Source organism: Eptatretus burgeri, chromosome 11 (assembly GCF_056783735.1).
Source record: "Eptatretus burgeri isolate ZD-2024b chromosome 11, Ebu_testis_v1, whole genome shotgun sequence".
Taxonomy (NCBI): Eukaryota; Metazoa; Chordata; class Myxini; order Myxiniformes; family Myxinidae; genus Eptatretus; species Eptatretus burgeri.
Window position 1 is genome coordinate 42,947,285 of NC_140971.1, and position 22,545 is coordinate 42,969,829.

Consider the following 22,545-nt stretch of genomic DNA (forward strand, 5'->3'; position numbering starts at 1 on the left):
CCTAATTGAAAGAATATGAGCAGAAAGGTCGTTTCCGCTCAATTCACCGAGCGATTTGCATCTTCCACGACTCGGCGACCCCACCCTCGTGATGCAAGGTTACAGCAGATTCGGAAACTCTATATCCATCGGTTTTCTACTTACTACTTACGAGTGAAGCTTTCCGAGGGCTGCACTGGCCTGTTGTTATGGCTGCCTCGGATGGACCCAGAAGTTTCCTGGCAGGACCTACGTGGTAAAACTCACCGCAGGTTAACAGCACCTTAATGAATACGATCACAAACAAGTCGTCGACGCATCATCCACAACTCGAGATCCAATGTTTATGAAACAGAAATAATTGTATTCCAAAAAAAAAAAAACCTGCAGAGCAGCATTCTTCCTTCTCTAAAACTTTTAACGTGTACAAGGGATCATATGCTATCATCGTTGACGCTATCAGCTATGCAGTTGGAAGTCCGCTAGAAGTAAGTGGCATTCCTACATCTACTGTGACAAAATTTACAACAGTAACTGGAAAAAAAAAAAAAAAAACATCCTGACTTTTGTTCTCCCATCATTGGACACAAACAACCCTCGACCAAGCATCTACCAGACCAGCAAATGTCATGGTTAGCAAAGAGAGTATTGTACAATGACAAACTGCACCGAGAATGAAGTTTACGGGATATTAAAATCAGGAAACCACAATTGATGGCAAACTATGGACAATTGACACCAACCGGTGAAAACCCCGTAACAAAGGATACCATCTCGTGGTAGATTGCCATCGATTGTTGAGTAGGCGCTTTGATAGGTCACCAGATTTGTTTCACAATGCACGTTATTGTCTCACGTCTCCTTCAAGAGCCTTCATGAGGCCTGTCCCGCAGAGCTGTTGCTAGGGGGAGAATTACTTCTTTTTTTATCTATCTCTTGGAGCACGGAATGCCAATACATCGAGGAGTCACCGTGAGCAATCGGGGCAAGCCTGTTCGTGTCGATAAACTAGGCTGGAGTCGAGGAAATAGTTCCGCAGCCGGTGAGTTACCATGTCTGTGCGTCTTAGAATCCGTCACCATTGTTAGGTACTTCTAAAAGGCACCGTGGGGACGGTACATGATGTGTCATACTTGATTCCAAAATTAAATGAACTTTGCATCTCAAAAAAAATAAATTCCAATCAAACACGTCAAGCAAGCCCAAATGTTATCGTGGTTACAGGATGCTTGCGTTTTTAAAGCCACGACCATGAACGTTGCTGGAATAAATAATTCCTGTCGTTTGGCGAATGACCTCGACAAGCTTGGCTTCAACACTCTAATGACAAAACAGAGAACACCAATGCCAATGAGGGAATCACATACTGTAATGCAGGGAGCTCGGCGGGGATGGCAAGGTGGGCAAATGAAAGAAAGGGATTGCCGGAAGAGTCGAAACGCCTTCAAAAGAGCCTTTTGCCCTTGCTCACGATAAACCCAACATTCCTCCAAAAGCATCGGCTCAGGAAAAGATCTTACAGCTGTGAAGCATAAGGCCTTACAGATGAGGCCCTGTGAAGCTGTCTCGTTTATCATTTAACAAAGAAAATGATTTTATCTTCATCATGTATGTTTATGGAAAAGTGTTCGTTGATGATCAAATACGCGCACATCGATTGCTACGTTTAATGATGTTTGATGGTATTTAAAATCTTTCCATTATATTTTCCAAAAAGGATTGCTTTGGATGTACAAACATACACAGCAAGTAGTGAATAAAGGGTTAAATGTAATCAGACACACACACAGAGGATAAACAGAGAGAAAGAGAGAAAGAGAGAAACAGAGAGAGACAGAGAGAGACAGAGAGAGACAGAGAGAGACAGAGAGAGACAGAGAGACAGAGACAGAGACAGAGACAGAGAGAGAGAGAGAGAGACAGAGAGAGACAGAGAGAGACAGAGAGAGACAGAGAGAGAGAGAGAGAGACAGAGAGAGAGAGAGAGAGAGAGAGAGAGAGAGAGAGAGAGAGAGAGAGAGAGAGAGAGAGAGAGAGTGTGAGAGTGAGAGTGAGAGAGAGAGAGTGTGTGAGTGAGAGAGAGAGAGAGAGAGAGAGAGAGAGAGAGAGAGAGAGAGAGAGAGAGAGAGAGAGAGAGAGAGAGAGAGAGAGAGAGAGAGAGAGAGAGAGAGAGAGAGAGAGAGAGAGAGAGAGAGAGAGAGAGAGAGAGAGAGAGAGAGAGAGAGAGAGAGAGAGAGAGAGAGAGAGAGACAGAGAGAGAGAGAGAGAGAGAGAGAGAGAGAGAGAGAGAGAGACGGAGAGAGAGAGAGAGAGAGAGAGAGAGAGAGAGAGAGAGAGAGAGAGAGAGAGACAGAGAGAGAGAGAGAGAGAGAGAGAGAGAGAGAGAGAGAGAGAGAGAGAGAGAGAGACAGAGACAGAGACAGAGACAGAGACAGAGACAGAGACAGAGACAGAGACAGAGACAGAGACAGAGACAGAGACAGAGACAGAGACAGAGACAGAGACAGAGACAGAGAGACAGAGAGAGAGAGAGAGAGAGAGAGAGAGAGAGAGAGAGAGAGAGAGAGAGAGAGAGAGAGAGAGAGAGAGAGAGAGAGAGAGAGAGAGAGAGAGAGAGAGAGAGAGACAGAGACAGAGAGAGACAGAGAGAGAGAGAGACAGAGAGAGAGGGAGAGACAGAGAGAGAGGGAGAGACAGAGAGAGAGAGAGACAGAGAGAGAGAGAGAGAGAGAGAGAGAGACAGAGAGACAGAGAGACAGAGAGACAGAGAGACAGAGAGACAGAGAGACAGAGAGACAGAGAGACAGAGAGACAGAGAGACAGAGAGACAGAGAGACAGAGAGACAGAGAGACAGAGAGACAGAGAGACAGAGAGAGAGAGAGAGAGAGAGAGAGAGAGAGAGAGAGAGAGAGAGAGAGAGAGAGAGAGAGAGAGAGAGAGAGAGAGAGAGAGAGAGAGAGAGAGAGAGAGAGAGACAGGGAGAGCGAGACAGAGAGACAGGGGAGAGCGAGACAGAGAGACAGGGGAGAGCGAGAGAGCCAGAGGAGACAGGGGAGAGAGCCAGAGAGAGAGAGCAAGAGGAGAGAGAGAGCCAGAGGAGAGCGAGAGCCAGAGGAGAGCGAGAGAGCCAGAGAGAGAGAGAGAGAGCCAGAGAGAGAGAGCCAGAGGAGAGAGAGCCAGAGAGAGAGAGCCAGAGAGAGAGAGCCAGAGGAGAGCGAGAGAGCCAGAGAGAGAGCCAGAGGAGAGAGAGCCAGAGGAGAGACAGAGGAGAGACAGAGGAGAGCCAGAGGAGAGACACAGAGACAGAGGCGAGCCAGACACACAGACAGAGAGAGGCGAGCCAGACACACATAGACAGAGAGGAGAGAGGAGAGCCAGACACATGGAGAGGAGAGCCAGACACACACAGACAGAGAGAAAGAGAGACAGAGACAGAGACATAGAGAGAGGACACACACAGACAGAGAGACACACAAAGAGATAGGGACAGAGACAGAGACACATCCAGAGATGGAGAGAGGAGAGACAGGCAGACAGAAACACACACACACACACACATACACAGAGAGTGGAGAGGAGAGACAGGCAGACAGAAACACACACACACACACACACACACACACACACACACACACACACACACACACACACACACACACACACACACACACACACACACACACAGAGTGGAGAGGAGAGACAGGCAGACAGAAACACACACACACATACACAGAGAGTGGAGAGGAGAGACAGGCAGACAGAAACACACAAACACACACACACACACACATACACAGAGAGTAGAGAGGAGAGACAGGCAGACAGAGACACACACATACACAGAGAGTGGAGAGGAGAGACAGGCAGACAGAAACACACACACACACGTGCACACACACACACACACACACGTGCACACACACACACAGAGTGGAGAGGAGAGACAGGCAGACAGAAACACACACACACATACACAGAGAGTGGAGAGGAGAGACAGGCAGACAGAAACACACAAACACACACACACACACACACACACATACACAGAGAGTAGAGAGGAGAGACAGGCAGACAGAGACACACACATACACAGAGAGTGGAGAGGAGAGACAGGCAGACAGAAACACACACACACACACACACACACACAGAGTGGAGAGGAGAGACAGGCAGACAGAAACACACACACACACAGAGTGGAGAGGAGAGACAGGCAGACAGAGACACACACAGAGTGGAGAGACACATTCAGAGACAGTGAGAGGAGAGACAGGCAGACAGAGACACATCCAGAGACAGAAAGACAGAGACACAGAAAAACAGACACACACACACACACACATTTTTGATCGTCACGACATGCAAAGAACAAAACAACCCAGAAACCTGAAGGCAGAAATGGCAGCATCAGGTGAAAGATGTCCACAAGAAAGCATTCCGACAGCACAACACAACATGCACTCCCAACCAAGTGTCCATCAACAACATTTCACACTTAAGCATCATTTCCCACCAAATCACCACAACAACCATGACAACAACTACTGCAGCGGCTCGGTCACGGTCACGGAGCAACAACGGATTCAACAACTCGAGCAATTACGGAACAGGAATAATAAAATGAGAGAAATTAGCAACGATTACTAGAAAACATCTCACCGCCGGTCTCCGTCCCGTCCGGCCTCATCACCGCCGGTCTCGACTCCTCTTCTCTTCTCTCTCCTCAAGATTCACCCTCTCCGTGGGTGTCACCGTCGTCCTCTCCGACCGCTTCCTCCACATCTAGTCCCTCTCTCTCTCTCTTCAGGAATCACACTCTCTTTTCCCTCCTCGGGCTTCTTCCCTCTCCAGAGTCTTAATTTTTTTTTCTCTCTTCACCCTCAGGCTCTTTAACCGCGGAGGATCCGGCCAGACTCCCCAGAGGAGAGCGGTCCTTTCCACCCCGGAGGATTCACCTTCCGTTCATGCCGCCTTCGGCCCATGACTACTACCGACTCGAGAAACCGGCCATGAAGCTCTTGGCTTCCCAGTCACCGACATCGGACTCCTCTTCCAACTGCTACTCCAGACTCTCCATCTTTTCCTTTTGTGACTCTTAATCTTCGAGAATTGGATGTGTCTTTCTTTTTAGAGATTCCAGAAACCTGTGACTCTCTCTCTCTCTCTCTTCGCTTTCCACTCGAACCGAAGCCGATTCTAAATACGAGGTTCCTCACTCTGCTGTTTCATCGCTATTCTCCAGCTGTTTCTCCACGTCATTCCGTGGGCGGACACACCGCTTGCCACGCCCCCTTCGTGACGTATTCCACCAATCGGGAGAGGCAGTCAAGATTAGTAGGCGGAGCCACCCGGAAATGCGAACCAATGATTGCGCGTGTACGTTACGCTTTGGATTCTGATACACACAGTTCCGCACTCTTCGAATTGTTTGTAAACACCGTTCGTGCCCCTTTTGATACAAGTTGTGCCCAACATGAACACGTTCAACTCACTGGTGACGTCATTGTGCTGTGACGTCCCAATCGTCAGGTCTTCAAAAGTTCACACACCTCCAAACTTAAAAAAAAAAAAATCCGAGTCAAAAAAAACACCCCAGCAATTACTGGCCTTTCAATAAGCCAGTTCGACTTTCTTTGAAGGAACATACGTGCGTGCGTGCAGTGACGCAACAACGTTGAACGACTTCGTGTTCCTATCTCTCAGCAGCAGACCTTCTGGTCGTGGCCTGAGACCGTGACCTGGATTATGAAAGTTTTTTTTTGCAATTGTTGCATCATGCTCGTGTTAACCTGGGAGTGCAGACGTCATAAACCCATTGGGTTGGGAGTGCTGGATGATAACTGTACACCAACGATGCCAGCAGTGAGCTTGCTCTTGACTAGCCAGCCGCTCCTTATCAACGATTTCGAGTGCTTAAGCTAACCGGCGAGTGCTGCACACGAAACTTGGCAGGAGTCCAAAAGACATCGTTTGTTTTCTTTTCCCAAATGCTTTGGAACAGACGCATTGAAACAGGCTAAAACCATCTGGAATTTCAAAAAAAAAAAAATTGTTCACTTATCAGCAAACCGAAGATGAACCACAACTTCCCTTTATTAATCAGTCATATAGTGCCACGTTGTTCGAGAAAGAGTCCAAGCCTTACCATCAGCCTCTTTCACAAAGCAACTCAGACAGTCTCCAACCATCTCTCGGTATACTCGGTTACCAGGCAGCTCGGTAGCACTTGCCAGGTCACACACTCCTGATCAGCGGTTTTGAACGGAGTGCTTAAGCCACGTCTTGGTTACCGAGTACCCCTCTGCTTTCCTGACATAAAGAGCAAATCAATACTTCGGTTCAAACATCTGCAGCAGCACCAGGAAGACGTCAAACGTCTCATCAGGGCCAAAAATGAGACAAAACGATTTGCTTTCAAACCACACAAAGGCTCTGCCGCAGCTAAAAAAAAAACAATCACTCCATTTTGAAAAATCAGGTCCAATCATGTTATCGTTCGTCAAAGGAAAACAGATAAATGTGGATGAGTGGTGTTTGCTTACATCTAATCTAAGATGACAACTGCTCTCTTTGAACCAAGATCCATAAAAGATGAAAACGGTGTACAAGCCAGAGAAGGGGCTGAAGGGCCTTGACTGAACAAAAAACTGTTGCCAACTAGTAACCAGTGGGATTAAACATTAGAACAAACTTCGACCCAAGACAAATCAATCTTTTATCAATTCCACAATTAACTGAGCGGCTTGGTTTTGGTACTTACCCCACAAAACTGAAGTGCTTTGATGGGAAAAGTTCGGATAATAGCAACGAAAATATTCAATGCAAGTTCTTCATCAAGATAGGGATTACATTTATTGTAAATATGGCAGAGTTGGCCTCCTCCACACAATGATCCCTCAATCCAAAATGGCTTCTCATCAAACTTCTCACTTTCACTCGACAATGTTCCTTTTCTTCATTCAGCATCTCCTTTCCGCCTGCTCCCCCCTCCCCCCCCCCCACACAAATACATCTTCAACGGCCCAAATCATTCCCACCAAATTCAAGGTATGATGTTTAACCATCAATAACTGGCACACTCTTCGCAAAAGACAACAGGATCTTTAACGGCCATCAAAGAACACTGGCAGATGAGTCCTCCGGCTTAAATTCCCTCCGAGGTACGGTACACATATTGATGCCTCGGCCTTCCTGAGAAACACCAGAAAGAGTTTAGAGCGAGGTCGAGATTCAAACCCATGCTCGACTGCTCAAGTGTGCGTGCATACCGCTTGACTAACTTTAAACGAATATCAACAGCCTTCGCTGCCACGCGCTCAAATATTTAACATCGTAATCGTACCTCCGAGATTTCATGCTAATGGCAAGTAAACTATTCAGAATGTCACATCACATGTTTCCTGCACAAAGTGTTGGAAAACATGGACTGGGCACCACGGGAGGGGAGAGAGAAGAGAAATTAATTAACCTTGATCAAGCCATCACAATCTTAATCATTCGTTTGCAAATTGCCAGGTATTACCATGAATGTAGTCACATCCACCTGCAACCATCATGACGTCACTAATAAAAACAAACACACCATTTGATCTCAATCACCAGATCTATACATCACGTGTTGATTCATTTTAAAATCACGAGTACGAGTCAGGGCTACCCAAGCAACCTTCCGCTTGACAAAGGCCAGAAAGCATCATCTTCAATCGGAAAGGATTGTTCTTATAAAAGTTTAATGTCAAGGAGTAGTTTTAAATAAAATAAAAGGAAGCAGCTTTAATCCTTTAATGACAAAAATAAAATAAAAACGGTATAATTTTGGGACTGAACGAATTCAAGCCTTCTTCCATCGATTATATTCAGATAGCATAATTTATTGGCAGAAAAGGAAAATGTCGAATAAGATTTCAATGCAATAGATGAAGACAATGAATTGGTCTCCCACTCGGCTCGACACGCATACACCCAAGATTACACACGTGCAGAAGCTTGGAGTTTTATTCTTGTTAACCAACCATTGGTATTTGCAAACAAGGATGCACAAGCTGACATTTGGTCAAGGAAAGCCAATCGCATCTTCGTGTCATATCCAAGAGCAAAGCAACCAACAGATGTACAGCATGAGTTCTCATAGGGCCCCCGAGTCGATACCAAGATTCCCACCGGGCAAAGATCACTCAAACCAACCGCCTCAAGAAGAATTGATGGCAAAATAAAAGGAATTTTGAACACAAAAAAAAAAAGAACCGCAATGTAAAAAAGGAAAAATTGATCAGGCTTCAAAGGTGGACAGGAAGTTGGTGACAACTTCCTTCAACTTGGCTTCGGTCTCCTGTGAGATTTGACTTTCATTCCTGCCAAGCACACAAACAAAAAAGTTGCAAGTTTTTCAATGTTAGCTTTTCCATGAAAAAACACCATTTTGCAGAATATATTTTACAAAGTACAGTAATACAAGGACAGTGAATGCAGGAGGCAATCGGCCTCAACATTTCTGCCAATATCCATGCATCCCTCCACCACTGAAGCTTCAAGGTGCCCTTCCAATTCCAGCGTAACCATAGCTACTGCCACGATCCTTCAAGGAACACCAATCCATGCACATCCACATCCACTTTGTAATCAAACCAAACTTGAAAACAGCTTAAATACAGCAATAAACAATGAAATATACCCAGAGATGGTGAATCCCCCACCATTGAAACATTTTTTTCAAGATGGCCACCCCAGTCGGCCATCTTGGATCCGGCCACGCACAAAATCAATAGGGTTCTTCCTTTTCAGGAGGTACATGTGTAACCCAAATTTCAAATCGATATGGCGACATCGTTTTTTTCAACATGGCTGCCTGGCGGCCATATTGGATGTTCGAGCGGGCCGAAACCATGTTGCAAAAAGTTCCCCCAGGGGTGAGGAACGTAGTAACCAAAAATAATTGAAATCAGATAAGCGGTTTTCCATTTATTACAAAAAGGGGCGGCCATCTGGGATCTGGCCACGCGCAAAATCAATAGGGTTGTTCCTTTTCAGGTGATACATGTGACTCAAATTTCAAATCGATATGGCAAACAGTTTATGAGTTATCGCACTCACAGCTATAAATGTTGACGCCTAGCCAGCCGGACGGACAATAATATCCCCCTTCCGCCCCGCGGCGGGGGATAAAAAAGGAAAATGTAAATTTTAATCATTGTTCTCCATCAATAAAGGTTTGTTGGAAATTTGAAGAGAAAAGCTCAAATGGTGAAATAAAAAATTTAATTAAATTTTAAAAAAAGAAAAAAAAAAAGGTAAGGCCTGGAGACAGACGGCCAAAACATGTCTCGCTATGGGCAGACCAACCACTTGAGTGCAAGTGCCTTGATTTAATGATGTCATAACTGTCAAGCTTTGATCCTTAGCCCCCTCAAGCAATTCTGCTGGAGTGGGGGGGGGGGTGGGGGAATAAATAAATAAATAAATAAATAAATAAGAACCTCTTCTGCACTGTGTCCAAAGTTCTTGTTTTTAAATCACCATCTTGACCAAGTTTTCATTGACAAGAAAACATGCATTTTTAGATGGGAACAGTTACATGAAAATATGGATTCCTCTGAAGGAGTGTGCCCTTCATGACGTTTCTGCAGTGTCAGTAGGCATCAGGGATGCGACATCTTCACATGAATTGGGGCGGGGGGGGGAATAATGGCAAAGTCTGCCCGATAAGCTTACAAAAGGAATGGTGGGCTTGATACCACACATCAACCTGAGGCCCAATGCAGGCAGGAGGGGCCTGAACTTCGTTCAATTGATCGATGTACTGTGTTTTGGTTGTGTTTCGCAGATCAACAGAGTGGGTACTTTTTCCATATATCGCCATGGCTTTTAAACAAACATCCAAACAGCACTGTTGAGCAGGGCCAAACAAAATGGCACTTGAGACTCCAGCAAGCTGATCAAGATGGCACACCACAATCATTGTAAGGCTTATTTTCCTTTTTTGGGATGAGCAACCCCTAAATTATCTACATTTCAAAGGGGTGTTCAAATTTACTCAAGCACCTAGTTTTCATTCATGCATTCCTTTGGAGTTCCCTAAATTTGCATGCAAAGTTTGGGCCTGCTAGGTTTCATGGTTTTGGAGTATGGAGGCACTGACAGATATTTATTATTAGAAATTACTATTATAGATTTTTTTTTTGAAATAAAACGTCTTGTTTGCACATCTCACGAGGTCGTGTTAATATTATTACAACATTAAGAAAAGTAGGCTAATTAGTCACGGATTGTTGGCAGTTATCAAGTGCTTTCTGAAATAATACACCGCTTCTCAAAGTCATGAATAATACACCGCTGTAAAGGCCGAGCCGAGCTGAAGATGTAATGCTGTTCCAGACGTGTCCGACTGCACCTCCATATTACGAAATTTGTCATTCCGACACCAAGCGTATAACATTCAGCTCATCGTCCAAGGACGTCAGAAAGGGAGATGGGTTATATTTCTCAACTGCCATCAGTGTAGCAACGAGATGACACCACATCCATAGAGGGCCAGTCAAGTGCGAGGAGTGCGAGGAGTGCGAGGCGCAACACCGTAATGACATCCCGGTGAAAAGAGCACGAGAGAGGGACGGAGAAATACAGCTACTACTGGAAGGGCACTCGGTAGAGCACATACCTCCGCCACGCAATGCTTGATCCACGAGAACACGACGGGCCCAATACATTTTTGAAATATCATACTGTTCAGTACTATATCGTTTTTGGCCGCATCTCTTTAAAAATTCAATAATTCTCGTATCCACACTACCGGTCAAAAGTTTGAGAACATGCACATTTTCCCAGTTTTTACTGAAATTTAAGCAAAGTCAAGTGAATAACCTGAAATGGCACAAAGCTAAGCAGGAAACTGCCAGTTTTAAAAAAGTTTAGGTTAACAAAAATGAAAAATAATGTAAATTTCAGAGTTGTTAAAAAAGGCCCTTTTCAGGGAACAAGTAATGGGTTAGCAACTGCAGTTGTTCTGCAGCAATGGAAGTAAGTTAAGCCTTGAAAGTTGATGGAAACAATTCCTACAGGTGTCCCAACTTTTATTGATTAGTTACAAACAGTCTATTAAAGTAGTGTAGGAACAGACTGTGTTGTTACCTACACCCTCTGAAGCATTATTTGGACAATATTGCACTGCAGGAAGTAGTATATTGCTATCATAACGGAAAGAAAAAAACAATTAACAAAGGAAGACAAACAGACCAATATAACCCTTAAAAGTGGAGGTCTTTCCTTTGGAGAAATTGCAAAGATTGCCAAGGTGTCAGTGAGTACAGTTTCTGACACCATCAAAAGGCACTTGGAAACTGGAGGAAACCGACAGGAAGAAGTCTGGCAGACCCAAAGCCACAACACAATCAGAAGACAAGTTTCTGAGAGTCAATAGCTTGCATGAAAGGTGGCTCATAGGACAGCAGCTTCAAGCACAGCTCAACACTGGTCGAAGTAAGGAATTCTCAGTTTCAACTGTGAAAAGAAAACTTTGAGTTGCAGGCTTGACAGGACAAGTGGCAGTAAGAAAGCCATTACTAAGATGGCAAAATAAGAAAAAGAGGCTTGCCTGGGCCATGAAGCACCGCCAGTGGACTACTGAAAACTGGAAGAATGTCTTATGGACCGATGAATCAAAATTATAAATCTTCGGTTCATCATGCAGGGTTTTTGTACGCCATCAAGTAGGCGAAAGGATGGTTCCTCAGTGTGTGACACCAACTGTCAAACATGGAGGAGGAAGCGTGATCTGGGGCTCTTTTCCTGGATCTCGAGTCGGCGGCTTGCACAGTGACTGGCACCCTGAACCAAAAGGGCTACCACAGCATTTTGCAGCACCATGCAATACCCTCTGGTCTACGCCGAGTTGGTCAGGGGTTCATTCTACAGCAAGATAACGACCCAAAACATACCTCCAGGCTATGTCAGAACGACCTTAGAAGAAAAGAATACGACAGTAGGCTTCAAATCATGGAATGGTCAGCACAGTCTCCAGACTTAAACCCCATCGAGCTGGTTTGGGATGAACTTGACGGAAGGGTGAAAGCAAAGCAACCTACAAGTGCAACACATTTGTGGGAACTTCTGCAACAGTGTTGGGAAGAACTTTCTGAACAATATTTGATTTCCATTGTCATTGGGACACCCATTCATCGTCCATTTGAGTGACCGCAAACATTCATCTTGCCAGTGAAAGACTGGGATGATAGTTTATCGCTTGGCCGAAATTCAAAATCATAATAATAAGCAGAGATTAAAATAATAACAATAATAATAATAATAATAATAAAATAACTACCAACACCACCACAACATTGCATCTCAAATGCTCTCACCTGAAAACCTTGAGGTGAGGTTTTTCATCCACCACAGAGGAACACCACCAACTTAAGCTAAGATTAACATACAAACCTTGTTGGGGTAATTCCATCCTCTCATGCTCATCAGCAAAGAGCTTCTGGATGAATGCAACAAAATTATCTCTTCAGCGCACAGGAATGACCAAATATCAACGCAAAGGTACTCACCTGATGGTGGAAAGGAGCTCTTGCTGTTGGCTGCGAATGTGTGACACGAATGCGGCCTCAAACTTCGTGATCTTGTTTGGCTCCACTTTGTCAAGGTGGCCACGAACACCAGCAAAGATGATAACCACCTGTTCTTCAATGGCAATGGGCACTGCAGGCAGAGATCACATAAAATGTAGATCAATCTTGACTGCCCAGAAAAAAAAACAACAACAACAAAAAAAAAAGATAACAGCACTCAGAGTGCAGAGTCTCACTTTGTGCGTTCATTCTGAACAAAAATACCATCATAAACTGAACACGCCACTATTCGGGTCCATATAACCACATCATCCATGCACCCTATGATGTCTGTTTCTTGACATGGGTTATGAATGTCAAATTTAATTCTTCACTCACATCGGGTCAAAAAAAAAAAAAAAAAAAAAAAAAAATTATATATATATATATATATATACATATATACATATATACATATATACATATATACATATATACATATATACATATATACATATATACATATATACATATATACATACATGTTCTTCCTTCGGCTGCTCCCGTTAGGGGTCGCCACAGCGGATCATCCGTTATGATCCGCATACTGATTTGGCACAGGTTTTACGCCGGATGCCCTTCCTGACGCAACCCTGGTCGCCTCTTACGACACAGGGATAAGGATTGGGTTTCGCCATGATTCCGGGCTGCCCGACACCCTCTCATAGCGCAGCCCAGTGCAGAGCTCCCGTCCTCAAGCGATCCTCCAACCCAAGCCTCCGAGTAGCCGGATTACAGGCGCACGCCACTACGCCCGGTATACACACACACACACACACACACACACACACACACACACACACACACACACACACACACACACACACACACACACACACACACACACACACACACACACACACACACACACACTGGGAAGAACAAGTATTTGATACACTGCCGATTTTGCAGGTTTCCCACTTACAAAGCACGTTGAGGTCTGTAATTTTTATCGAGGGTACACTTCAACTGTGAAAGACGGAATCTAAAACAAAAATCCTGAAAATCACATTGGATGATTTTTAAATAATTAATTTGCATTTTATTTCATGAAATAAGTATTTGATCACCTCCCAACCAGGAAGAATTCCGGCTCTCACAGACCTGTTAGTTTTGTCTTTAAGAAGCCATCCCATTCTCCACTCATTACCTGTATGAACTGCACCTGTTTGAACTCGTTATCTGCATAAAAGACAGCTGTCCACACTCAAATCACTCAGATTCCAACCTCTCCACAATGGGCAAGACCAGAGAGCTGTCTAAGGACATCAGGGACAAAATTGTAGACTTGCACAAGGCTGGGATGGGCGACAGGACAATAGGCAAGCATCTTGGTGAGAAGGCAACAACTGTTGGCGCAATTATTAGAAAATGGAAGAAGTTCAAGATAAGTCAATCTCCCTCGGTCTGGGGCTTCATGCAAGATCTCACCTCGTGGAGCCTCAATGATCATGAGAAAGGTGAGGGATCAGCCCAGAACTACACGGCAGGACCTGGTCAATGACCTGAAGAGAGCTGGGACCACAGTATCAAAGAAAACCATAAGTAACACACTACGCCTCATGGATTTAAATCCTGCAGCGCACGCAAGGTCCCTCTGCTCAAGCCAGCGCATGTCCAGGCCCGTCTGAAGTTTGACAATGACCATCTGGATGATCCAGAGGAGGAATGGGAGAAGGTCATGTGGTCTGATGAGACCAAAATAGAGCTTTTTGGTTTGAACTCCACTCGTGGTGTTTGGAGGAAGAAGAAGGATGAGTACAACCCCAAGAACACCATCCCAACCGTGAAGCATGGAGGTGGAAACATCATTCTTTGGGGATGACTGCACCGTATTGAGGGGAGGATGGATGGGGCCATGTATCGTGAGATCTTGGCCAACAACCTCCTTCGCTCAACAAGAACATTGAAGATGGGGCGTGGCTGAGTCTTCCAGCATGACAACGACCCGAAACACAGCCAGGGAAACTAAGGAGTGGCTCCGTAAGAAGCATCTCAAGCTCCTGGAGTGGCCGAGCCAGTCTCCAGACCTGAACCCAAGAGAAAATCTTTGGGGGGAGCTGAAAGTCTGTTGTCTAGCGACAGCCCCGAAACCTGAAGGACCTGGAGAAGATCTGTATGGAGGAGTGGGCCAAAATCCCTGCTGCAGTCTGCAAACCTGGTTAAGAACTACAGGAAATGTCTGATCTCTGAAATTGCAAACAAAGATTTCTGTACCATATATCAAGTTCTGTTTTTCTGATGTATCAAATACTTATTTCATGCAATAAAATGCAAATTAATTATTTAAAAATCATACAATGCGATTTTCAGGATTTTTGTTTTAGATTCCGTCCTTCACAGTTGAAGTGTACCTATGATAAAAAATTACAGACCTCTACGTGCTTTGGAAGTAGGAAAACTTGCAAAATCGGCAGTGTATCAAATACTTGTTCTCCCAACTGTACATATATACACAGTCATGTGCCACTTAACGACGGGGTTACGTTCTGAGAAACGAGTCGTTAAGCGACGTCGTCGTTGTGCGAACATCATATTTATTTTTTTTCGTTTTCATACATCGTACTGACACAAACCTAGACACCTAGTCTACATATTGTAGCCTATTGCTCCTCGGATACAAACCTGTACAGCATGTTACTGTACTGAATACTGTCGGCAATTGTAACACGCATCCAAGAGACGGAAGACACGTTAGTTTTACCTTTGTGCTGTTCATGACAGCCATCGGTGTTGTTAGCAGCAGCTTACAATCTCCTCTCGCATCGATTATAGAAAGATGAATAAATAGCGTTTGGATTTTATAAATACGTAATCAATGGATCGATGTTATAATTTATAAATGAAGAAACGAGCACCTGTCAATTGTGATATATATATATTGTTGCGGATTTCGCGCCCGCCGGCGTGCTGACGGCCACGTAACTCGAATCGCGGCACGTCGCCCACTGGACGGACAATCCAGTCGTGACCCTCTTGGACTAATGCCGGGAACCAGTCACGGGTGGACCTTTCGGTCTCACCGCGATCGAGCCAATCAGCCCCCGCGTGGGATAGGGTTGCTCGCCAAATTCGACCTACCGAAGTACCCACGCGGAGGGTAGACCGGGCGATCGCACCTCGCCGCAGGTCGACTTCGGACACGGGCCACTTAAGCGACCCGTTCCGTACTATCAGAATAACCGAGCGGTGTTATCGTCGACCTCGACGGTACGATTAATTATCGGGCGTACTCAGCCCACTACCAACCCTTTACGTGAAGCAAGATGAGGGTTCAATGGGAGAAATGACGAAGCGAAGCGGGAAACAGTTCAACAATAAAGCACATTTATTCGCGACGAACGGGAAGCACACATATTCAATTCCACCAAAAGCACACAGAAAAAACACAATTCCATTTACACAAAAGCAAATATAAAAGCGAAAACACAATGCAGAGCTAATACCGACTACCGAGCACACGGCAACACTTATACAATTTTACTTCACAGACGGCGCCGACAACACATACCCAAAACCAAGGAAAAGAAAACCCTCAAGGATGAGGCGGGCCTGAGGCCGAGACCGGGTCGGCCTACCCGTCTGGTGATGAGACGCGGATCGGCGATGGCGCCCCAACTCCGCGGACCTCGCGGACAGTGTCTGGCAGGGGGGTGGGAAAGGGGCCCCCTTTGGTCGCACTATCTCAGCGCGGGGGGAAACAGGAGGGGGTTGCTGATGCTCGGGGTATAGAGGATCTTTATTATGTGCGACGAGCGTCTCCACCTCGGCCAGGTCGCGCTGTCGGCCTCCCTCGGGTGCAGCTTCCTGCCCGACGCGAGCACCCCCTCGTCTGGTGTCGCCGCCTTTCCACAGCTCCGTCCCCTCCGTTCCGCACACGACGAGCAGCTCCACCGCCCGCGAAGTCTTGACCCTCTGCTTCCGACTCTCCTACTCTCCGCCTCTCCGCCTCGGGACTCTCCGACTTTGGACTCTTCTTTTTGACTCTCCGACTCTCCTCTCCTTTTGACTGACGAACACGGTCCTTTTATCCCCCCGTAGCTTCGCCTTTGACCCCCTCCCTTTGACCTTTCACCTCGCTCCCCATTGGCCCGAGAAAAAGTGGGCGTGAAGGCTTTTTGATCCACAAATTTGCATATATCGATCGTCCTGGAGGCGGGGCCAAATCGCCCCTCGCTCACCGATTGGACGGCAAAAAGTGGGCGTGTGTCGTTTTTGAAGCACAAAATCCGTGATTTTGTACACGCTGTTCGACGCGCGCCCTGCACGAGTCCAACACCGGTACCCACAGCGGGGCAAGAACGGTGGCGATGCTACGGTTGCGAGGTGTGACGTGAAGGTCGTGGCGGTTGTGGTGAAGCGGCGTTGTGGTTGGTGGTTGATGTTGTGGTTGTGGTGGTAATCATGGCGGTTGGTCCAAAATAAAGATAGCAAAAGAAAAACGGCTATCCTGAAGAGTCGCAGCACGCATAAATGACATGTATTCCCACTAGACAACGGGTTCGGGCCTAACTACACATGTACTTACCGAGATACCTCACCTCAGGGACCTGAATGGTGGTTTGTGAATTTGGTAACCACAACACTACCCCCTCCCCTTTTTACAGACTCGTCCCGAGTCGTCAAATTTTCGTGTGCCATCATGTGTAGTTTTCCCCAAGTACATTTTACCTACGGATCCCTGAGTGCGACATTCATGTCCCCAAAATAAATAACCTGAGGGCTGCGTAACTATCTAAACAAACTCACTCACACGGACGACTTAAATAAAATTGCCGGCGCTAGACAGACATGCCGGGGGCGCACTCATATTTACAGTACATCTTACCTTAACTTACAAATTTTTCACTAAACCATGGCCCAGGATCAATGAACTCTGCAAAAGAAAGCAGTTAGCAGGGAGCCAGGCTGCCCACATGCAGTCTCTGGCTCAAACGATGCAGGTGACAGGGAACGTGGCTGGCTGCTCACACGCAGTCCAAGGCCTTCCCTTTTGAACTGAACGCAGTGAACCACAACGGTGCATGGGCTGCACAAACGCAGTCTCCGTGCCAGCTCAAGTGGCACACGCAATGAGCACAACGAATGGATGCATGAACACAAACACGGTGCACGGGCCGCCACTGCAGGCCCGTGTTGTAGCTGCCAACGGGGCAGTTCTCGCAGCTTGCAAACTGTTGCTTTTACGATCCTGGCGCACATGGCAATGAACAGGGGGGGGGGCAAAGCAAAAATTGAACGGGGCTGGTGAACGTGGGCAGTGGGCATGGCATGGCAAAGGCAGCAGGCAAACACAGCCCGCAGAAGAAGGCCGCTGCAGGCAAACATAGCGGGCAGATGAACTGGCCGGCACAGGCCTTGAAGCAAACACGGCCAGCCGATGGCACAGGCCTTGCAGCAAAACAACAGCTGCCGATGAAGTTGGCCGGCCTCCGCCTTGAAGCAAAACACGGCCAGCCGATGAAGTTGGCCAGCTCTTGCCGTTCAGTGGAGGTTGGTGGAGGGAGTGCGGTGGTGCTGGCCACTTGGAGGGCGGGCTCGGACCTACCTACCTGTCTCCCTCCCAACCTATCGCCTTTGCCTGTCACTGTACATACCCACTCCCTTAATTTGTCAAACCCCAATTTAGCCCCAACTTATTTTTTATTGTTTTTATTTTTACTTCCCCACTATAAATCGTCCCCTAACCCCCTTTATCGTCCTTGTTCGGCTAACCTATTCTGTCACCTAGCCTACTCCCAACCCCTACGTTCCCTTCCCAGAGGGGAACAAGGGAGAGCTAACGTCCTGTGTCGAGGCCCAACGAAGCCTCAGAATGGCCTCCCCAGAGTTCGGCGATCTAACCCAAAGTGGGTCCAGCGGCCCACAACGAGAGCGAGGGGATGGATGGTGCGGAGGGGTACATCTCCTAATCTACCCTATCCATTTAACTGTTAAACTACCCTGGGGCTTTCAACAAGCGCCTCTCGCTTAAACTATTGGTTCTAACAACCCAGATTCCCGTCGCCTGTGTTGGTGTCCTCACAATTTCGGGCCTCGCCCCCCAATTTTCTCTCCGTGCCCTCACACGGTCTCCTGGCTGGGACACGTGGCTCCCTTTGGCAGGCACGACCCTCTGCCGAATCTCCCGCTATGGCACCCCCGGGCACTACACTGCCTCCGAGCCTACCAGCTCCCTAACACCGGGGAGTGCCCCCATGGCACCTCCCCTGAAACGCACACGTGGCAGGCCGGCCTCCCGGGCCCCTTTCCGAGGGTCACCCGTGCCCACAACACTGCCCACGCGGCTAATGGCGCCCCGGGCCCCCGCACCAAGCAGGCGCACCCGTGCCCACTACTCTATCCCGGCCCCCCATGGGCCCATGGCCTACCGCGGCCGACTAGCCTGGTGCCCGGGGTACCCACTCAGCGATACTCACCTTTCGCAGCCACGCTCCCAAGCCCGTCAACAGGGCTCCTGCACCCCTCCAAATGGGTCTCGAGCCTACTTTCCCACCAACAACAAAACGACCTCCATTTTTCAATTTGACTAACCCAGCTAACTCAATCTACATTGACCCCGGGGTCCCTTGGGCGGGAGTCACTCCTCCCCCCAATCACTCATCGCACCATGCATTCCCCATTCGCTCCATACACACAGACCCGCTGGCCTCACTCACTCACCAAGCACATGCCTCACAACTCACCAACTCTTCAACACACTCACCGCTGAACTCTGCCATCCTCCTAACTACCTCCCCTAACCAACTCGTGCTCCCACGTCGTCCCTTAAACTAGTAGCACGTTCCTTTTAACACTACGTAGCTAAACTACGTCCCCTCTCCACATCCAAAGTCTGTCTCTGTCTCCAAAATAATCCCATTTTATTTCCCAACCTAAATCTGGCTAAATCCCTCTAACTAATCCATTCCACGGACTCCATGAGGACTTACCCCTGCCCGATGAAGTCGGTCTAACTAAGCTAACCCTTCCCCCTAACTAGTTTCCATCCTGTGCCCAGGGTCAAGGGGGTCTTCCACCCCTTGCCCAGGAATCCTGAACACCCGAAAGTGAGGCTTGCTTTTTCTTTTTTTTTTTTTCTTTACATGCGCAGCACCTGCGCGGCAACTCGCGCACTTTGCACCTGCCCGTGACGTCATGCAGCTGCACGTGTACCTCGTCCCTCCTTGGACGGTACCATCCGGCAGAGATACCCCTCCTGCCGGATTCCAACCACACGTGCAGCCATGACGTCACCGTGCGCATAAAAAAAACACAAGCCCCACGTCTCGAGGGGTTCCCCACGCGAACACATGTGCTTTGCCCGTTGGAGCTTAACACACACGATCGCGTGGAGAACCCGTCCGGTCCAAATCCGTTTACCTGCCTAAACTTTGTCCGTCCGCGGGATCGGCAAATCCACCGCGTGCGTTTCCGGACCGGGACTTCACTCTCGCAAGCGAGCACGTGGTGGTCTCGTGCGTTGCACAGCACGAACCGCGTGCTCACTGCTGGGTGAACCCGGCACGGTCCCCGAAACAACTACAGCCGCTACCCGGCTTTCGTTTCTCCCATGTCGCCGTCGTCGCCTCCATTCCACCCACGCACACCTGCGTGTTACGACGCACACAGTCCACTCAATCACATTCACACCGGGAGACGCGGCTGCGTGCTCCCGCATGCCAACCGACATCTCCCTCACATACCGCTCTCTCACACACACGGTCTCCCTTGCACACAGCGACCTTGCACACGGCCGTTCACTCACGCGTGCGGGGGCACTCACCCGCGGTGCCTCACCCACACACCGTCCCTCGCTCACACACGCGGGGGCACTCAACCGCTGTTCCTCATCCACACTCCGTGCCTCACTCACACACGCGGGGGCACTCACCCGCGGTACTTCACTCATACACACGGCGACACTCAAACACGCGGTCTCTTCCAAACACCGTGCCCCACTCATACACGCGGGGGCACTCAACCGCGGTGCCTCATCCACACACGGTGCCTCACCCACACACGCGGGGGCACTAACCCGCGGTGCCTCACTCACACTGGCCGTTTCATCCACACACGCGGGGGCACTAACCCGCGGTGCCTCATCCACACACGGCGTGCTGGGAAGCACGCACTCCGGCACCATCGCCACCACACCACTCACACACGGGGTCGCTTCCACACACGGGGACGCACTCACACCTTGCACCACACACACAGGGACAACCACACTGGGGATTTGTGTCCCCACAAGGGTCTCCGGGGCCTCTATACCCCCCAAGCTCTCCGTGCACCCGTCCACAGCACCCGTCCCCTCAACCTCGCAAAGCACGACCGAACTCACCTGGTCGTGACTCTCCTCAAGGGGGCATACTCCCTCCCCTCGTTCCTGGAGGAGGCCATCCAGGTGCTCGCACTGGGTCTCTACCCAGTCCGCCAGCTCACCCCCATTGTCCTCCACTACCTCTGTGTGTGTGTGTGCGTCACTTACCCCGTCTTCCTCGTGTAGTCTTTCCTCTATTTTTTCTATCTCCCGTGTCTCTGCCAACTCTTCACCCTTTACCTCCCTTGTCTCAACTATTATTTCCTTTGTCACGGCCTTCATGCCCGCCTGCAGGCATCGGCCCATGTTCTGCGTCTCACCCCGGAACTTTTTCATTTCTTCCTTCATGTTTGCTTCCATTCCGTTTATTTGCTTGTTCATTTCGTTTTTCATTTCATTTGTATTTGTATCCATCTTTTCGTTCATGCCTTTCATTTCGTTTGTATTTGTATCCATCTTTTCGTTTATTTGTTGTGTATTCGCATCCATCTTCGTTTTCACTTCATTCATTTGCTTGTTCATTGCCGCCAGCATGGCGAATAGCTGGGCCATGTCGGGTGCGCTTGGGTGAGCCGATTCGGCAAGAATCGGGAGGTTTTGGTGGAGAGGGGGAGGGGAGGTGTCATACACTGCGGCCGCTGCCGCACCCATTTCAGGCTCTGGGTTCAGTTGGGTGAGTCCGTGTTCCTGCACAATCAACATTTCCTGCTCGGGGATTCCATCCTGGACCATGGATCCTACACATTCTACATCCATTTCTAACACCCCCGGCTCCCGCTCGCCTTGAGACGCCATCTTGCTTCTCGTGAAGGGTTAATTTGCTCTCTCGTAATTTGGAGGGAATCGGGGGTCGCTTCTCTCACCCCTGGACCGATTCCCGTGAATTTAGCCGGAGACAGGAGAGCCCGTTTTCCTGTTCTCCGATACCAGTGCCGCGAGGAGGGCGATGAATTTGTATCGCACGACCTGACACCAGTGTTGCGGATTCCGCGCCCGCCGGCGTGCTGACGGCCACGTAACTCGAATCGCGGCACGTCACCCACCGGACGGACAATCCAGTCGTGACCCTCTCGGACTAACGCCGGGAACCAGTCACGGGTGGACCTTTCGGTCTCACCGCGATCGAGCCAATCAGCCCCCGCGTGGGATAGGGTTGCTCGCCAAATTCGACCTACCTAAGTACCCACGCGGAGGGTAGACCGGGCGATCGCACCTCGCCGCAGGTCGACTTCGGACACGGGCCACTTAAGCGACCCGTTCCGTACTATCAGAATAACCGAGCGGTGTTATCGTCGACCTCGACGGTACGATTAATTATCGGGCGTACTCAGCCCACTACCAACCCTTTACGTGAAGCAAGATGAGGGTTCAATGGGAGAAATGACGAAGCGAAGCGGGAAACAGTTCAACAATAAAGCACATTTATTCGCGACGAACGGGAAGCACACATATTCAATTCCACCAAAAGCACACAGAAAAAACACAATTCCATTTACACAAAAAGCAAATATAAAAGCGAAAACACAATGCAGAGCTAATACCGACTACCGAGCACACGGCAACACTTATACAATTTTACTTCACAGACGGCGCCGACAACACATACCCAAAACCAAGGAAAAGAAAACCCTCAAGGATGAGGCGGGCCTGAGGCCGAG

At 48.2% G+C, this 22,545-nt stretch overlaps 2 protein-coding genes and 1 pseudogene across 7 annotated transcripts in view; all 3 read right to left on the bottom strand.

Annotated features, from left to right (window-relative positions):
- Nucleotides 1-5,245, bottom strand: part of LOC147016956 (atos homolog protein A-like) — a 103,961-nt gene extending 98,716 nt beyond the window's left edge. For 3 of the 6 annotated variants that reach the window (XM_085846246.1, XM_085846250.1, XM_085846252.1), the window contains exon 1: nucleotides 4,640-5,243. In XM_085846246.1, the coding sequence (XP_085702372.1) occupies nucleotides 4,640-4,667 (28 nt within the window). In that variant the 5' untranslated portion in view covers nucleotides 4,668-5,243. Of the gene's footprint in view, nucleotides 1-144; nucleotides 229-4,639 lie in introns of all 6 variants that reach the window. The other 3 variants (XM_085846247.1, XM_085846243.1, XM_085846245.1) reach the window with 3 other exon arrangements.
- A 2,585-nt stretch (nucleotides 5,246-7,830) lies between these two features.
- The window catches only part of ATP5F1A (ATP synthase F1 subunit alpha), a 79,871-nt gene continuing 65,156 nt past the window's right edge, over nucleotides 7,831-22,545 (bottom strand). The window contains exons 11-12 of the mRNA XM_085846255.1: nucleotides 12,526-12,676; nucleotides 7,831-8,331 (exon numbers count right to left, since the gene is read on the bottom strand). Coding sequence (XP_085702381.1) covers nucleotides 8,250-8,331; nucleotides 12,526-12,676 — 233 coding nt within the window. The 3' untranslated portion in view covers nucleotides 7,831-8,249. The remainder of the gene's footprint in view (nucleotides 8,332-12,525; nucleotides 12,677-22,545) is intronic.
- LOC147016959 (signal recognition particle RNA) lies at nucleotides 13,204-13,344 on the bottom strand (annotated as a pseudogene).